General features: G+C 34.8%; 2 protein-coding genes across 2 annotated transcripts; one reads left to right on the forward strand and one right to left on the reverse strand.

Annotated features, from left to right (window-relative positions):
* LOC111403158 (gamma-tubulin complex component 2) lies at positions 1 to 9,360 on the forward strand. Its single transcript, XM_023031561.1, has 20 exons — positions 1 to 311; positions 514 to 569; positions 762 to 807; positions 1,193 to 1,327; positions 1,509 to 1,640; positions 2,198 to 2,281; positions 2,369 to 2,467; positions 3,325 to 3,402; positions 3,476 to 3,628; positions 3,715 to 3,834; positions 3,931 to 3,984; positions 6,019 to 6,102; positions 6,225 to 6,299; positions 6,391 to 6,522; positions 7,112 to 7,237; positions 7,326 to 7,433; positions 7,986 to 8,048; positions 8,186 to 8,260; positions 8,482 to 8,672; positions 8,893 to 9,360. The coding sequence occupies exons 1-20, from the start codon at positions 228 to 230 to the stop codon at positions 9,014 to 9,016; spliced, it is 2,019 nt and encodes a 672-aa protein (XP_022887329.1). The 5' UTR covers positions 1 to 227; the 3' UTR covers positions 9,017 to 9,360.
* Positions 9,361 to 9,763: 403 nt separating this feature from the next.
* Positions 9,764 to 13,021, reverse strand: LOC111375329 (pentatricopeptide repeat-containing protein At4g01570). The gene has a single exon (XM_022998160.1). It carries the CDS (start codon positions 12,498 to 12,500, stop codon positions 10,053 to 10,055), a length of 2,448 nt encoding a protein of 815 aa, XP_022853928.1. The 5' UTR covers positions 12,501 to 13,021; the 3' UTR covers positions 9,764 to 10,052.
* Between the last annotated feature and the right edge of the window lie 6,993 nt (positions 13,022 to 20,014).

The following is a 20,014-nucleotide window of genomic DNA, read 5'->3' on the forward strand; positions in this document are numbered from 1 at the left end:
AATTTGAAAAATAGGCGGGGTTACCTGCAAATACATTTCTACCCCACTCAGTGAGACACAGCATTCTTCACACGCACTCGTTCAGTCTCTAAGTCATTTACTGGATCACTCACACAACTCAGAAAATTCTACAATAACACACTGTAATTTTAACAAAAAATTGATTTTTATACTCAATTTATACTCCACTAGACGTACATATATTTGCTAGGGTTTAAAGTGTTGCCATGGATTCAACAATGGCCACTCCATGCCCTTCTACTCCCAAATGGAATGCAGATCGACCATTCCTCACAGGTCGATTCCACCAGGTGTATATTCTTTTATGTATTCGTGCAAGTCACTTTACATTTATTGCTACTTTTGTTCTCCGCCACGGGCATAATTTAATTTTATCCTTCTATTGTCCTGGGCTATCAAGTTTTGATTTTTTCTTGATTTACCTCTCTATTACGATTTGATGTTGGAATTTCTGAGGAGTGGTTTGATTCTTTATTACGGAAAATTGTTTAGGAAATAAAATCTACATCTGGGATTACTTCAAAAGGGTTTTCTACGGATCACTTCAGGTACTCGTAATTGTGGTTTAATTGAATTTTTATTTTTATTTTTTTGTAAATATCTGTTTCTCTGATTTCCGTTAATTTTTTTTCCTATTCCCATGAAATTTGATTTTCGTATCGGACACATGTTTTGAAACTATCCAATTTTTTCTGTTACAACTAATACCACTATATTACTCTTATTGTTTTACTATACAGTCCCGGGGTGGACAAGCCAATAGGTTGTTACCATGCTGCAATTCAGGTATGTTTTTATTTGCACTTCAAGAAATCATTTTACCTGTTAACAGATGTTCAATCAACAGTAAGATCGAAATATTACAAATTAAACTACACCTGGCAGATTCCATGTGTTGGGACTATCCGGTAACAAAACAGAAAAATACTCATGATGCTACCAGAGTGGCTGGCATATGAGTTGGAGAAGGGCCTCAAATCTTTTTACACTTGCCTATTCTGTATGTAGCGGTTCACATCTTTCCATGCTTAGGATCCTTGGTCCAATAATAGAGTTAAAGCCAACCTGACTGTAACTTATTTTGTTAGAAGTGCCTTATATAATGCTGCCTCTCAGGTACATCTGAATCTGCTTGATCAACTATAAAGATTGCGTGCTTATTTTTATGCAGGAATTGATTGTTATTGATGATCTATTATTTGCTTTGGTCGGAATTGAAGGAAGATATATATCGATCAAAAGACTTCGAGGAAAGGATGATAGTATCATCTTCCAAGTTGACTCATCTATGGATTTGGCGCTTCAGGTAGAAATTTATCTTTTTTATCCTAGGTTTTTGTGTTTTTGAGCTGCAGAGCCTTGCTATTTTTGCAAAATATCTGAGGCAGGATTTGAAGTTTAGAGAGATGATTGATTTTGAGGGGCTTTTGAGGTGTCGTGAAGTTTTAGGCTGTGTATATTTTAATTGGTTAAAGATACCATTGTAGGACTCCGCGAAACGGATTTTTCCATTGTGTGAGAGCTACTTATTAGTTAATCAGTTTGTCGAGTCAAGATCCCATTTCAAGACTGGCCTCGTCAATCATGCTTTTGCAGCTGCACTAAGAGCACTCCTTTTGGTATGTCTTGTTATATCACAAGTTCTATGACAAACTTTTTTCTCTCTTTCTTTCAATAAATCTTTCTATAATTGTACAGTAATCCTTAATGTTCTGGCACAGCATGCTTTAGAAAGGTTAGATTAGATGTTGATTTACCATTGTTGGTAGTCATATATATCATATCTATGCATATTCACATGAATGTGCATGTAGCACTAGCAGAATGTGTTTACTCCTGCTAATAGCTGTTGATAACCTCAAGATTGAAAAAATACAGATTACTATTACTCGTGGGTTTTAATAGAATTTAATCTTCTAAAAAGTTTAGTTGGATGAATGAAACGGGAAGGGATGTTTAATAGTTTGTTATGTTTTATGGAAAGGTTGCTAGTATTTTTCTCCCTTTTTGCCCCATTTGTAGCCATTTTTAAATATTATTGAGTAAAGTAATTTAGTTTTCCTTCCACTTTCCCCTTTCACACTCAACTAATAAGCTCTGCGAAGGACTAGTTATCTATGTGTTACTAGATGAATTGATATATGGAACTTATATTTTCAATTAATTTCTATTTTAGGATTACCAAGCTATGGTGGCTCAGCTTGAACATCAGTTTCGATTGGGAAGACTTTCTATTCAAGGATTATGGTTTTATTGTCAGGTCTTACTTCTGACATCCCTTTACTTTTAATTACTTGTTCCCACATGATGACCTTTATCTCAGGTTGTATTTTATTATTTATTACAGCCAATGATGGGCTCAATGCAAGCTCTGTCCATAGTGATAAAGAAGGCTTCAGCTAATAATTTTACTGGTTCTGCTGTTCTTAACCTTTTGCACACCCAGGTATGAGTTACACAGTCACTATCATTTAAGAGGTCTAATATCAATAGCTTTGTACACAGTCTCTATGATTTAAGAGTTCTAATATCAATAGCTTTGTCAGTTGCCTCGTTATTCATATATGTTGACTAACCCCACCTCGCCCCTTCTTCACATGCACATCTATGATCATATATGTTAGGTGATAATTATTAATATATGTTGATGTGGTGATCATATATGTTAGATGATAACTATTAATATATGTTAATGTGGTTGAAGTTGGGGTCGAAGTTGATGGTTCTTTCACTTTCCTTTTCCTCCCTGTACATGGCTTGCAGTTTGCATGTGATATTTGAATTCCTAGTGTAATAATTGTATATGGAACAAGGGCTTTGCAGCAATTTGATGATGTCATATTGGGGTAGAGATATGACAGATAAAAATAAATTATATTATTTGCAGCTGTTGTCTGCATCTAAATTAGTACTGGAAACAGATTGAGAAAGGGATGCAGGAAACATCCATCAAGCTTTCGGTTGAAGATAAACTTCGGATTAATGAAATCAAATTATCTCTATACAGCAAAATTGATATTTAGAAAAAAATGTCATTTTCAAATCATGTGTTTTTGAATTGTATATGTAATGAGATTAAACTAAGGTAAAATAAGACTCAGTTAATGTATGTGAGGTATATGACAGTATTTTACATTTATCTTCAAGGCTTTGCTGATCCATTGCCCTAATCTTCCTTTAAATTGCTAACGAAATACTTTATACCCTTAAAAATATATTCACATCATCAATAGCAAGTCTTATCTTTCACATTATTACGTTGTCGCCTCCTGTCAATATTATTTCTCAAGGAAATAATTTTTATTCAGGTGGGTCTATGAAGGAGTGATTGATGATCCTTATGGCGAATTTTTCATTGCTGAGAACAAGTCTCTCCAAAAGGTATCGCTTTATTGTAAGCCCAAGATTCATTAGACTTGAACTTTAGGAGCTAACCATGTTGAACTTTTAATAGGAAAGTCTGACTCAAGATTACGATGCTAAATATTGGCAACAACGTTACAGCCTGAAAGGTGACATCCCTAGTTTCCTTGCAAATGCTGCTGAAACAATTTTGACCACCGGGAAATATTTAAATGTCATGAAAGAATGTGGGCACAATATTCAGGTTTATTTCATGATTCTCTTGCAACTACAGTATTTATTTGTCTTCAATATATGAATACAGGCTCTTGATCAGGCTGTTATCAGTAGGTCCCCATGGCAGAAAATTCTAAGTTAACAAGCGTCGGATCCAGTCATCATTATCGTGAGTGTATCAAAGCTGCTTACGATTTTGCCAGTGGCGAACTATTAAATCTCATAAAAGAGAAGGTGTTCAAACCTTCTGTGTTTTGTTGATCACTGCGAGTGCTTTAACTTATGACGTAAAGTTCCTTTTCTGATGATTTTTCTTTATGTTATTACCAGTATGACTTGATGGGAAAATTGAGGTCAATCAAACACTATCTTCTTCTTGATCAGGTAATGGGCTACTCATAGCTCAGTTTATTTATATGTTATTAATGTAGAGGTGGGAGTTTGGAATCTTATGTGTGCAATTTGATGTGCCGCAAAAAATCATTTGGTTTAGGTGAGTCATTGGGTTTGCCAAGTGGTTGTTTCATTTTTAATTTAACTACTCAAATCACTGAGGTATAAGACATGAAGTATTTTGAGTAGATCTGCCCAAGGATTGTGACCAAAAGCATGCTAGTGTTCTTGGAGATCTAATGTACAACTTCAGTTGCAGGCTGCTAGGTCATAGGCATTTGCACAATCTTTTCCATTATACTTTTTCTTTCCATTATATTTTTGTATAACTCCCCTAGTACTTTGAACTGAGGATGGGGAGAAATCTATTGACCCATTTCATGGTGATGGGATTAATTAGAAGATGAAGACACTATTTGAAATAATATTTAACGGAACACATAACCTGGACCTTTTCAAATCCGTTGAAGTAGAAATGTTAACTAGTTGAAACTGACAGAGGCCAGGAAGAGGAGGATGAAGATGAGAAAATGATCAGTTCAGTATTTTATGGTTGACGATAATTATTCATCTTAATTAGATAATAAAAGATGCTTGATGAACAAAGTAAGAGAGTGTTATTGTGCATGTTGACTAGAATAGATGGGATATTTAAAATCAATCAAATTATAGAAATATTAAGCCAGCAAGTCATAAGAGTAAATTCTAATAGAGGATGATTCAATATCGATTAAGTTGTAATTCAATGTCTTATATAATCAGATCTGATTAAATCTCAAGTTTATTGGGAATAAAGCTTATGTGGTTGGTCCTCCTTCCATCAATTGCTAAACTTTCCATTTTGGGACATCCTAGAATTATCTACCTATGTTGGTCGGACTCAGTTGTAGGTATCAGATACTGGTACATATCTAAGAGTTAGATCTTTCTTATTTTAAAAATTAAGATACGGGGATATGGTTAAAAAAGGATCCGAATTTAGGATACGGGTATGGGGATTTTTTAACAAAAAAAAAAAAAAAAAAAAAAAAAAAAAAATTTTTTTTTTTTTTTTTAATAAAAGTTTTTTTATTTTATTTTAATATAAGTATTTCTAGTTTTATAATTAATAATACATAATTTGCGAGAAAGGTAAAATATAAGAAATAAAAAATTTAATACAAAACATATTTAAATTAAATGGGTTGGATCATACAATTAATCAAAATAAAATAATTATAATTTTATTAACTCATCTTTACAAGGCCTACATGGTATATTAAAAATTGGGTCCACAGCCCACATTAAAAATTGGTTCAGAACCCACATTAAATTAGGGTAGATATCAATCGTCTTCCTCAGCTCCTCCCATCTTTTTTCTTTCTGCAACTGCTTTTCTTCTTCTGTAAAACCAAGGATCCGATTCATATCCTGTGTCAGTATCCATGTCATATCGTGTCGACACGGACACTTCTCCATTTTTTAAGAGTCTGAGCATCATAGTTATCTACTTTTGAGAAAAATAAAGTATTCTTATGATACTTATCCATTTTGTCATCAACGGGAAAATAACAATTTGAAAACAAAGACAATTACTAGTATCACTTGAGTCGAGATGACCACATTTGATACTCATCTCGAAAGTGAGCTTGGGGTGTTTGAGTGAGATAGAAATAAGGGAAGCTACAGAAGACTTTTTTGCCTTTGTGTTTCTCTTTTATTACATAATTTAATGAAGGTCAATTAAGAAACGAGCAAAATTTTGGCGGTCCCCTTTTTATATACGTGTTTTATCTGACATTCTTCTTTAATCATTTTGGACAATTGTAGTCTTTGTATGTTTTATACTTGGTATTGGCTTCTTCTAATGTTGGGTCTAGTTTATTTTTTGGAGGTCACAACTTCTCGGTTTATTGTTCGTATATATGTAGTCTCTGTATGTTTTATACTTGGTATTGGCTTCTTCTAATGTTGGGTCTGGTTTATCTTTTTGGAGGTCACAACTTCTCAGTATATTGTTCGTATATATCTTATTAATATTTGCAGGGTGATTTTTTAGTTCACTTTATGGATATAGCTCGAGAGGAGCTCATGAAAAAGCCGGATGACATTTCTGTGGAAAAGCTGCAGGTATAATTGCTCTTTGTGACATCCTTCATGTAAAAAGAAAAATTAAAACCAATTATCATTTTCAATTTCTTATTCTTATACTGGTAAAAAATTATCATGCATGTTTTGTTCCTGTTCAATAGTCCCTGCTGGACCTTGCATTGCGATCCACAGCAGCTGTAGCAGATCCCTTCCACGAGGACTTAACATGTTGTGTGGTCAGTGCTAAATTTTTTACTAGTTAAATCTTTGTGATACTGAACTATATTTGTTCCACATGAATTATAGAATTTGCCATTTCTTTTCCAGGAACAAACCACATTATTGAAAAGGTTGAGTACACTTAAAGATCTTGAAATCAGCCAAACTGTTTCCAGCAGTACTGATTTAGAAGAACCAGTGAGCATTACAGGCTTGGAAACATTTTCTCTGAGTTACAAGGTTTGTATTTTTGTGGCATGCTGTTTTCTTTCTCTTTCCTTATTAACTCTTATTCCTGTCCTTTGGTCCCAGCAATTTTTATAGTTCTAACTCCTAGGATGTGTTTGATCCACATTCTCTTTGAAGAGTGTATTTTGAAATAGTAGATTGATAGAGAATGTGTGGTTGCGTGTAATATTATTTTAATGAAGGGTATGTGGTTGAAAAAAAGATAGAGAAAATGTATTTTAGGAAAAATGGGAACCCCCCCCCCCCAACACACACCATAATGTTGTATTATTTGTGATTCAGCTGTTAATTGATTATTTTTTTTCCTGGGATATGTTACATTTCAAAGCAACATCCAACTATCTTCTTTCACTTCTGGGGATTAGTTGCTGTTAGTCCTTAAAATTTTTCTTCACCAGTTCTCATGCTGAAATAATAAAAACACGAGTTGGCTTGCAACAATTGTATAAACAAGATTTGCTATTAGATACAGCAACTACTGGTCAAGAGTTTTGAGGAAGTTTGGGTCTCTTTGAGTGGCTCTCCCTTTTGTAATTTAGTTTCGTTAATTATTTACGGAAAGCTCATTTTTGTGTTTCAGGTTCGATGGCCATTATCCCTTGTCATATCAAGAAAGTCCTTAACAAAATACCAGCTGATTTTTCGCTCTCTGTTTCACTGTAAGCACGTCAACAGACAACTTTGTGCAGCATGGCAACTACATCAAGTATGAGACAGGATCATTTCAATCTGTGGCCCTATAGCTTCTTTATTTTCTCCCAACAATGGTCTGAAATATTATTTTCCATTTTTAGGGCCTCCGCAGACTTGACATGCAAGGGATAGCTATCTCCGTTTCATCTTTGCTGTGTCGTAATATGCTTAAGTTTATCAATAGCCTTCTGCACTATCTGACTTTCGAGGCAATTCTTTCGTCATGATACTTTATTACATATTCTTTTTTCCCTTTTATGTTTTGAATGCTTTTTGTCTCTTTCTATTTTGTATCCATGGTAATGTATGAAAGGTGTGTGCTAGAGAACACAGTTTCCCCTTTCATATTCTTGGATCTTGAATTAATTTCCTAGGTTACAGTTGATTTCGAATGTTGTAGAATAGCTAGTTTGTGGCATGTAGTAGCATTGTAGCAATGCAATATTCTATTGTTAAGCCCTCCATTTGGGAGAATTTATAAATGGTTTAATTCATAAGCAATTAAAAATGGGTGTTGGATTAGTGGATACTACTTGTAGGTCCATTGAAATGTGTGATTGAAAATGAAGTTTGAGAATTTATAAATGGTCTATAAATCATTTATAAATTGCCAAACAGAGGCTAAATGTGTTAATCTGATGAAAAATGAAAAATCTACATAATGATTTTTTTTGCATTGATCTCATTTTAGCATTTTCCCTCAAATCTATTGCAAGACTAGGCTACGAATATAAATTTCAATGCATTAAGCCTTTGAACAGGTTCTTGAGCCAAATTGGCACGTGATGCACAACAGACTTCAAACTGCCAAGAGCATTGACGAGGTACGAAGAATATGTCATTTGACAGACTTCTCTAACGAACAAAACTGAAAGAGTAAAAAACATTTATTTTTTGCTATATGTCGTTCTTCTTGCATATATTCTAATCCCTTTTCATTTTGACACATTCCGTGAAGTAGGTTATACAGTACCACAATTTTTTCCTCGAGAAGTGTCTGAGAGAATGTTTGCTTCTTTCACCTGTTCTTCTCAAGGTTGGTCACATTCGTCACTTAATAGTTTGTCATGTAGATGAACTTTCAAGAGCAACTGTTTGACTTTTTTTTTTTTTTTTCAATTATACACCTTTTTAAATGTTTGGCTCGTAGTTGAGTCATTGCTTTAGGTCCTAATATTGGGAAGGGAAATAAGATTATGGACTCCAAATTTAATTGCTATTCTTCACTTTGTCTAATGATGAATTTCTTTGATGCAGAAGGTGGAGAGGATGAAACTGATTTGCCTTCAATATGCGGCGGCTACTCAGTGGTTAATTACCTATTCAAATGACACTCCCAAGACTGATGATTCTCCAAATGTTGAAAAGTACAAGCAACTGAAACTAAGGATACCATCTCGGACACAGAAAGTAGCTTCTGAAAATGCGAGTGTCATCGAATCCATATTGTAATTTTTTACTGAGACCCTTCCTCTCTCTCCCTCTCTCTCTCTCTGACACACACATTAGTTAACGTACAAAATTTGCAGGAAATTTGAGAGGGATTTCACAAATTTTTCCCTCAAATTAGTTAAATTTTGTGAGGGAATTCGCTGACATTTTCTCTCAAATTAGTTAAAATTTGAGAGGGAATTTACTCTCATACTGCTTAAGGTGCAAACTTTGCAGGAAATTTGAGAGGGAATTTACTGCTGAGCTTCGGAGTTTGGGACCAATCTTGAGCAGCAGTTCTCGTGCAGAGCCATATCTGACTCATCTTGCACAGTGGCTTCTTGGTGTGGGAAGGGACTAATTTGTTAGTAACGTGTTTGGTACATTGTAACGCAAACATTACAACCTTACACAGTGTATTAGAGCATTGCATGTGTTTAAAAACACATCTACTGCTTGGTAAGATGTCGGGGTTTTCCTTAGTTTGGCGAGTGTGGATCGTGAAGCTGTCCAAAAGAACCATTTTTTTTGTTGTTGAAATTACCAGCAAAAAGTACTAGTCTTGGTGCTAATGTTGGAGTTGTATTAGTGTCTGTACTACTTTTATCATCTGCTCGTAGTGATATAACTAGCATATGTCAATCAGCATCCATTGACGTATGTAAAACAATTCTTTTCTTGTAACTATTTTCATCCCTGCCAAAATAGCATGAAATGAACTGAGACTGACCCGCTGAACTTCAATTCGAATGCATAGGACTGTTAGTGAGAAGATTGATAACCTAACCTCATCCAAATTATAGAAAGAATGTTCCTATTGTTTCACTTCTGATTTGGAAGGCTTTGCATTCGGTCAATATTTGCTTTGAAATTACCTCCATTCTTTAGAAAGATGCATTAATATATAGTGAACACAATGATACTATAAACAAGATTTAAAATTCCTTTCTTTCTTAGGTACGGTCTAATTTACCATAACAAAACTGTCACAAGAAGGTACAGATCTCCCATTAAACTCAATCTATGTATTCTTGTGCATTTGGCATAAAAAGGGGAATGTAAGCATTCATACTCGAGAGAGAGAGATTTTGAACCAAAACAATGTAAATTAAAATTTCAAACCTCTATAAAGAATATTTTCCTACAAACTATCCATATAGCTTACATTATTCCACCAATACCATATAATACAAAACGATTAGCAATTGTCGTTTAATTGCATCTTGAAGCTAAATATATTTCCTTACAAACTAGTCCATGTATTCAAAATTATTCAATAATATCACAATAAAATACAGTTTTCAAGAGATGTCTAATTGCAACTAAGTCACAAGCACGATGTACTGATGCACAAAGATCAGAGTATACCTCAATAAACCCAGTAATAAATTTGTTCCTTATAAAGAATCATCCAATTTAGTGCGTCTAATCGAAGCCTTCTGGTACCTAAGTTTTTCAATTTCCTTCTCCAGAAAATCAAGAGTTGTATCAGTAACATGGTTTGGTGCACATCCAGCATCCAACATCATCTTTAAGAACTTATAAGCTTCCTTTAACCGACCAGCCTTGCTATGAACCTCAATAAGTGTATTGTAACTGACAACATCAGGATTTATTCCACTAGTCTTCATCTGTTGAAATAGCTTGTTTGCTTCATCAATCCGGCCAGCCTTCCCAAGTACATTAATTAAAGTATTATACATTACAATGTCAAGATAACCACCTTGCTTCATTAGTTTGTCCAGAACAGCACAGGCAATATCTGCCCTTCCCATCTTTCCTAAGCCTTGAATTATCACATTGTATGTTGCTATGTCTGCAGGGCAAACAGTCTCACCCATGGCAAGGAAAATACCCCAAGCCTCCTTGAAGTATCCTTTCTTGACAAACGTACTCATCATGGAATTGTAAGTGTAGCTCACAGGGTCAACACCCATATTTGTGAATATTTCAAATAACTTACATGATAAACTCAATTTTCCCTTGGCCAAAAATATAGATAAGTAGGTATTGACCATGTCGATGTCAAAAGAATCTAAACCTTTAGCCTCAACTCGTACCCCCTTTGAAAGAGAGAAAGGTTGATAAGAATGACTCTTTGAACTGATTTGGTTTGCCAGCAGATCCATATAAGGGGAAGACGACCACTCATCAGTTTCATGAACTTGTAGCTTGATGTCCTCTGCACTAAGCCCGGCATCATTTCCTGTTACAGCTAAATTAGTGTCCCTTAAAATCTCAGTAAAATCACCATCAGATGGAAACATGGGTGTAAAGTCCCTTGATTTGCTCTCTGGATTTTTCAGTGAAGTCTGCATATTTGTTTTCCACTTAAGAATAGCAGGAACCAAATTCCCATCCCTAATGTGCTTCATAAGCCTCTCCACCCCATCCCACTGACCTTCTCGATGAATTGTAATCAAAAGTGACGTTACAGTAACTAAATCTACTTCAAATCCCCGGGCGCCCATCTCTTCTACCAGCTGCAATGCTTCCTTAAGCTGACCCTCCCTGCAAAGATGCAAAATGACTATGCTGTAAGTAATCCCGTCCACAAAATTATTGCCCTTTCTCTTCAAATCACAAAACATAGTATAAGCAGCCTCTCCCCTTCCATTTTTAAACAACCCATCAATTAGAATATTATAGGTCCAGCAAGAGGCCCTGACACCAACATCAACCATTTTCTCAAATAGGTTGCATGCTTCCATCAGCTTCCTTGCCTTGAGCAAACCATCGAGGAGAGAATTATAAACAACTGTCTCGGCGCGTATACCATTATACTGCATCTCACCAAATATTTTCATTGCGTCATCAATTCTGTAAGATTTAGAGCAGCCTTGAATAAGAATTCGATAAGTGAAGGCATCGGGTTCATGACCTGAGGATCCCTTCAACTCCTCCCAAACAATCAGGGCATCCTTTACTTTCCCAAGAGAGCAAAGCACATGAATGAGGCTATTATAGGTACACAAATCAGGACTAAAAGAACCACTCTTTTCTTTCATCTCTTTAAACAGGCTTAAAGAAGTAGCCAAGTCACCCCACCACCCAAATGCATGCATGCATATATTATAACCCCATCTATCCAGTGGAAAGATCTTTGTATCGTGTAGTTTATCAAAAACTTGTTTGAATTGTTCTTTCATGTCAGCTTTCTTAAGACCAACAAGCAACTCATTACAAGCAATAGCATCAGGAATGACAATCTTCCCATTTATATCGGAAGAGGAGCCCAAGAGCTTGAGGAAAATAGATAAAGCTAAGCTGATTTGATTTTTCCTCACAAGAGCAACGAGAACCGAGCTATATATATCAGCATTCAAACAGCCGATCCTGATCAGGTCTTTCTCCAAATAATCAAAAATTTCCAGAGCTGAATCAAACTTTCCAGATTTAATGAACGAATCTAGGATCAATTTAAAAGTAGATGAATCAAGAACCAGCCCATCGCGCTTCATGGAGGCTAGCAAGTCGAAAATATCATCATGGTGCTGGTGGGGAAAATTACAAATGGTTCTGAAGATTTGAGAGTACGTGTCTGTCGAGTGCTTGTAATTCAATCTAAGAGAGACCCAGCGGAAGAAATCCAATTTCTTACCCGCATCAAGAGAGTTGCGACGGAGAAGTTGGAGGACAAGATCCTCGGATAAGGAAATAGAATCGATATCCTTTTCCAGTGACTTAACTCCTCCAGGCTTTGACAGAGCTTTGGCAATTGAGGCCACGACAAGGAGGTTTCCAAGTTTGGATGCCGCCGTACCAGCATTTACTGTGGACTTGAATCTTGTGTGAATAGGCATGAGGAAAGAGGTAGATGAATGAAAAAGAGGGTCATGGTGCATTCTTGCTTCTAATCACACTCCGAACTCATACTCATTGAAAGCTTCTATATTCCAAAATGCATTCCAGTTTAATTAAAGAAAAATCCAGGGTTGGAGCCAACTGGGGTGGAGTGGTGGCCGCTGCCACCACTGGATTTTGGTCCTGGGTATTTCACCTATTGCACTTGAGGGGCAGCCAGGCAAGGGAAAACCATAGACCACCGCATCAAAATTTCAATAGAAAATATTGCTGAAAAAAGCACTGTTGCTAGAGGTAGATTACCATCAAGAAACAACAATTCTGAAAACATAAAATAAATTATAAGGAGTTGAATTCAAATTAAACAAACCGAGTCGATTTCCACATAAAGCCCGTGATGAAGAAGATGAGTAGAAATCCCACGCAACACGAGATAAATTGGTGCCGAGGAGGGTGATGAACATGTTCCTGTTTTTAGTGTAATACCGAGGAAGTAAACTTTGGACGCTCTTCCCCCCTTGCCTATGAATATGACCACACACACGGGGGTTATTGTTTGATTTTGTTTGTGTGACCTGGACGAATAGCAAAGCCCATTGTTTGATAGGCTTGCCTTTAATTGGGATTTACAAATGGGAAAATTTCATCACTAATTAATTAATTATGGCATATTTCAAAAACAAGAAAACAAATTTCAAATTTTAAAAATCAATTTTTATTAAAAATTATTTATATAATTTGGTCATAAATTAATGATTTAATTTTACACTTATTATTTTTTGGTCACAAATAAGAAATTTTATGTCACAAATTATTTTATGATCACAATTCAAAAATTTTATAAGTCACAGTTTATTCAGTGATCACAAATCGAAAAATTTATAAGTCACGATTTATTTATTGATCATAAATCACAAAAATTACAAGTCACAGCTTATTTTACAGTCACTAATTATCAATGATTAACAATTTTTTAGGTCACACATTAATTTTCGATCACAATTTATCTTTTTCATTGGTCATATATTATTTATTGATCACAGATTAACCAATTTAATAATCACAATCAACCAAATAATTTGTGACCACCACCAACACTTACAATTCACAATCACACTTTTCAGGTCACGTATCCAATTATGAGTCACAAATCAACCAAACCACCGCGACCACCGCCATGACCACCCAAACCACCACGATCAACTATGACTTCCAAATTGTGAGTTACAATTACAATTTTCAGGTCACGGGTTCAATTATTTATCACAAAATCAACCAAACCGCCACGACAACCACAACCACCGCAATCCACCACTACAAACCAATGCGAAACCACTGCAAACAATACAAAACTTTTGCTGATTTGCAACTGCTCTAACCAACATCACCACCAACACCAAAGCCACCACCATCAACATCACTACATCCTGCATCAAAAGACCCAACCACCGAACCTTACACAATAGTCAACACGGCAACCACGCAGAACCACTGCCCACGGCACACACACAATACCACCACATCATAAGCCCACGACACTGCACAACCACAACACACAGTACAACAGTCAATCACAGCCAGATCCACCGTCGCAACCCACCGTCCAACAACCATTTACCAAAAATTTAAAAAAAAAACCACGGATTGGCGCCTTGGCGAAGCTCAGATACGTTGCGAGATCCTCACGACGACGAGGGTCTGCATTATCTGGCTAGCGATTCACGCTTCTTCTGGCCGGGGATGCCGTGAGTAGTGATGGCGCCGTGAATGGTTGGGGCTGGGAAGAGAATACGATGAGAGAGAGAGTGTGGCTGGGGACTAGGGAGAGGGCGATACGAGAGAGAAAATGTTAGGGTTTGGGATAAAAAAATGTATATTTAATATTAAAATTTAAATATGCTAATATCTGATTTCAGAAAGATTAAAGTTCCCATCTGATTTCAGAATTCATGATTTTAATGGTAGGGTTTTTTGTAATTACCACTTTACAAATATTTTTTCCCTAATGGAAAATGTAAGAATAAATTTAAAAAAGGTTGATCAACTGAATATTTAACTTGTGGAAATTATAAGTACCAAGTGTTTTTAAGATCTCAATTCATAATTAAGAGTTACATTTTTTTTTTCCAAAATCGATATAATTAATATTTTAAATATTAATAATAATATTATAAAATTAAATTACTTAACATATCCCAATCCACCCCACCTCCCTCGCAAACCCTAAATTTATCTTCATTCCCTCCTTTCTTTCTCTCTATATCTCACCATTTTCTCTCAATATTTCATCCAGACGTCGTCTCCCTTCCCTCTTAGCCGCACCTCCGTCGATATCCTGTCTCTCTCTTCCTGCACACAAGACCACCGATGTCTCCTTTGTTCGACATAATGCGCTTTCAGACTAGTGTGTTGAGGTACAGCTGTGGGATGAGGTCTTAAGGTGTGGCTGCACGGTGAGGTGCTCTATCTAATCTATTTTTTTTTGTTGATTGTTGTGGTGGAGGTGATAGTTGGTAGTGTCTAGAGAATTTGGGAATTTTTTTTGTGGAGGTTGTTGTAAAGGTCTAGGTTGAATTATTTCGTGTTTTTGTCAATTTAAAAGAAAATAAATTGCAGAAACAACAGAAAAAGAACAAAACGATATATTTCGTCCCAAAGAGGTGCCCGGATATTCAGCCTTTCGACCTATTCCCAAAGAGGTACCCAGATGTTGAGCATCTGTAAACAGATATAGCTCACGATCCACTAAGAAGAACCAAGAAAATGTTACAACATGTACGAAGAAACAGAAAGTTTCTTCGATATCTCTCTAGCCTCTTTACAGTAAGAAATCACAAAGATCAACCTCTACAATGAAAGCACTCAACTCTCATTTACATGACATACATAAGATTCACCACTAAGATGAATTTCAAATTTACAGAAGAAAGAAATCAGCAAACCCTAACTACACTCGGAGAAAGGGAAAAGGCAGAGAGAGAGAGAGTCATGAAGCATCGAGAGAATGAAGGGCCAAACCAAGTTAAATATCTGGTCAACAAGGAGTCAAGATCCAAGGGATGAGTATTAGCCACGTGTACTATTGATACTCAATTCTTAAGAGGCAGTTAAAAACGCGTTTCCGTGAGAACCTTTTTTTTTAAAACTTCAACAGTTGAAAACTAATTAGCCCAAATACAGATGATTCGATCCATGGTAAAATATGGGCCAAAAATTGTAAGGCAGCCCAAATTCAGTTTAACAGTTGTGTTTGTGGGTTGGTAGAGATGGAGGGCTATTGGTGGTGCGGTGGTGGAGATGGTAGTGGCAGGGATTGAATCGTTGATGGTCCATGTGGCAGTGGTCCAGGATTGTTCTCGATGAACGGTAGAAGGTTAATATTTTTCGAAGTGTAGATATGATGTCAAAGACGAAGGTGGCTGTAAACAGGGTATTGGTGGCGAATGGCAGTAGAGCATTTGGTGGTATCGGGTAGCAAGGACACGAAAAAGAAGCATAGAGGTGGTCATAAGTTATTTGGTATTGGTGTGGTGGCAATGGCGATAGTAGTGGGATGAGGAGTGGTGAAGTGATGGCCGTGGTCACAAATTATTATGAGCAATAAATAACGTGTGACTAATGAAATATGTAATTTGTAACCAATAAATAATGTGTGACATAAAAATTTGTTACATTGTAATCAATAATTTGATAACTTGTGATCTAGAAATAATTTGTGAATATTTTTTTAATTTGATATTTTTGTGACTATGAAATAAGTTGTGATTTAAAAAAATTTGTCATTTGTGACCAATAGATATTATGTAACCTATTATTTGATAAACTTGTGATGGAGAAATAAGTTGTTACCCATGAAATTTGTGATATGTAACTTTGACGTTGTAATTATGATTAATACATAATTGTTATCATAAATTATATAATATTGTGGACTTAATTTATTTAATTAATAATTATTAAAATATAATTTTAATTAATTATTCATAAATAAAATTCAATTAATATCTAATTTTTGAAATTTTAAACCTTGTTTCTTAGTTTTGAAATTGACCATAGTTAATCTATTAAATATAAAATTTTCCCATTTAAATTTTACTTTTGACGTATTAGGTGATTAAAAAAAATTGTTGAATTAGATATTTAGGAATTTAATTAATTCAAAGTTTTTTTCCTGCTATTGTTCCAAAAATGAAGATAATTTAATGATATGTTCTCTTTTTATTATTACATAGAGGAGAGTCAATTGTCTGAGAAAAAAATATTAGGGTGTGGTCGGTTTAGTTTTCCATTTTTTATTTTCGGTTTCAAAAAGATTTTTAGTTTTCCCTGAAAACGGCGCGTTTTGAGAATTTATAACTGAAAATGCTCAAAATGATAAAAAGTCGTTTTGCGTTTTCAGTTATAAATTCTAACTCGTTTTCGAAAACGATGGACCAAACGCGTTTTCTGCATTTTTGAAAACGAAAAACGAAAAATGGCCCGAACGCCAAACCAATCGCAGCCTTATCTTTTCATTTACCCAAGTTAGAGAATCACAAATTTGTGATCACAATTTTACAATACAGAATGGAAGCTCATATGAATCATAAATGTATAATTAGGGATGGCAATCGAACTCGTCCACTTGAGCTCACAAGCCTATATTTAAAAAAATACAAAATTTTTTTTTTTTTAAAGGCAGCGTGCTACTACCTATTTAGGCAGCTGGTTGCTGCCATCAACCTGCCGAGCTACCTTCTTTAAAAAAAATAAAATAATAAATAAAAATAAATAAAAAAAATCACCGAGCTTGCCCAGCTCGACTTGGAAAGGCCCGAGCCAAAAGTTCGGATCGAACTTAATTTTTTTAGCCGAGCTTTTACTTGTCTTGGCTCGGGCCCATAAAAAGGCTTGATCATTTTACTCAAGTCAAGCTCGAGTCTAAAATTTCGGTTCGTTGACATCCTATATATGATGCTAGATCATAATGGTCACATTTGACAACCATTTTAGATAACATGATATGAAAGGGGATATTAGAGTCATTTAACGGATGGTTATGTTATTAAAAAAAAAAATGTAGTCTCGTACTGTATTTATCAAGCCAGGTCTATACAACAAATTTAGAAAATGATGTTTATTTATATTAGATCTCTACTCTATTAATCCCCTATAAATTACTAGTGAAACTTTTAAGTGTAAGAAATTCTATTTCAAATTTTGATAGCTAGTGAAAAAAGGGAATTTTCAGCTTTCTGGACTCTTTTTTGGCCCATTTTCAAATTCAAATCTTTTGGAAACTGAGAGAAACAACCTACGATGACACTTTTCAAAGAATAATCAAGTAGAAAAAAACAAGAGAAGATGACCAACAATTCCATGGAGAACTAAACATCTTTGTGAAGCTATGAAGGTACTCAATTGAATCCGATGATTTCAACATTATTTGATTCATAGATTTAGAATTTTCATTTTAAACAATTCTATGATTTAGCACTTCTTTTCATATAAGTGTTTTGAGATTGGCTGAACTTTTATTAAATCCTTTATAAATTCAATCATCCTTTCTCTATTAAATGATTAAAATACTTGCTTAAATTTTAATCTCATTTATCTATTTTTATTGGTGTGAATCATTACTACTTTATGCGTAAAGTATATGGTTGTTTTTGAATTTTATTCTAGTAAACAAAGGTATGAATGTTGTGATAGGAGGGTTAAACCTTTAGAATTACAATTGAATCAAACTAATTTTAATGACATATCATTCGATTAGAGAAATTAGGTTAAACAACTCTGATTGAGTTATAAAAATGAATCATTGATGTTGAATGTTACAATCCAATTGAGGCAATTCACACGCTTCACTATTTCAAACCTTAATTTTATTTTCATTCAAACAAATAAATTTTTTCACACATTTAAAAGAACGTTCATCTTTCGAATCCTTTAAATATTTTTAAATATATCCCTTTGAAATTGATGTGCAAAAGCAATGCTACAACTACCACATTATTCTATGGGTGTAAACAGCATCCGAGGTTACTTTTTGAAGGAAAAACATGTGATCAACTATTTAAATGTAAATTTCGAATGAAATGGCCAATTTATCCTTAGTTTAAGTTAAAACAAACCAATAAAAAATAAAAATAAAATAGATCTAACCATCATTTTTGTCCTCACCATCTTTTTCTTCCACATTGTTCCTATGCCATCGCCACCCCATCCCCATCCCTACACACCACACGGTCCACACCACTCCACATAAGAATGCATTGCCGTGTAGAAAAAAGGGTAGAGGATATAATTTATTTATTTTTTCGGCGACTATGCAAAGCATATGAAGGAATGTATATATTTGTCAATAACAAGAATTGTAGGAATTCAATTTATCTTATTGGACAATATCTAGGGGGTGTAAATTTGGCTTGGACCTCCTGAAATAGGCTTGAACCAACCCAGCTAAAGGCTGGCTCGGTAGAATCGAGCCCCATTTTGGGGCTTCGGCCCAAGCCCGAGCTAGCCCACACGAACCATTTTCAGCCCATAATGAGCCACAAAAAAAAATAATAATAATAATAAATAAAAAAAATTAAAGCTACAGGCTGCTGTAGTTGTAGTATACAGCTACCTGCAAATGCCACACAGTTGCCTACAAAAGGCATTTGAGGCTGCAACATGTTGCATGTCACGTGCAGCGTGTGTGTTTTATAATAATAAAAAAAATACATGAGTCGGCTTGGTTCGATAGGGCTCAAGCCAAAAGCTTAGATCGAGCCTACATTTTTTGGCCGAGCTTTTATTTAGCTCAGGCCAAAAAGAGCATGAATCATTTTTACTCGAGCCTCAAATTTCTACTCGCAAGCCGGCTCAACTCAATTCGTTGATATCCTTAAAATATTTCATAAATCTGATTCGATTGGAAAATATAGAGTGCGTTTATTTGTCAATACTTTTCATGAAAAATGTCATTTTCACCCAAATTCTTACTTTTGGGTTATTTGATTGATATTTTTTTTATGAAAAATATTTTCTTATTTTTGGTTACATGATCATATTTTTCTTGAAAATAAGGAATTTTTTTTTTTAGGAGTATGCTCTTGTTTCCGAGATCGCTTTCTATTTCTTTTTCACTCTGCCATCTATCTACCAGTAAAAAAAGACAGGTATAACATTTTAAAGATTGAAAATAAAATCAATCAAACATATTTAATTGACAATTTCCATGCAAATAATTTCTAGGCAATTTTCTTTCAATGTAAATTAGAATTCATTTTCTTTCAATGTAAATTCCATACTTATAATCAAACACACCCTTAGTGTAAAAATTACCATGTATTGCAATATGAAAACTTCGTATTGTTTCTCTGACTTGCACAAGATGCGCAGTTGATAAACAAATTATTTCGCCGCAAATCATATTTTCAATAACAAAGTAACTTGAACTAAAAGTATTCACCTCAAATTAATAAATTACATATTTTTATTGTTAAGATTTCTAGGACGATTGGGATTATAGAACTACGAGTAGTGTCATACCCAAAAAAAAAAAAAAAATAATAATAATAAATAAATA

This window comes from Olea europaea, chromosome 1 (assembly GCF_002742605.1).
Source record: "Olea europaea var. sylvestris chromosome 1, O_europaea_v1, whole genome shotgun sequence".
Taxonomy (NCBI): Eukaryota; Viridiplantae; Streptophyta; class Magnoliopsida; order Lamiales; family Oleaceae; genus Olea; species Olea europaea.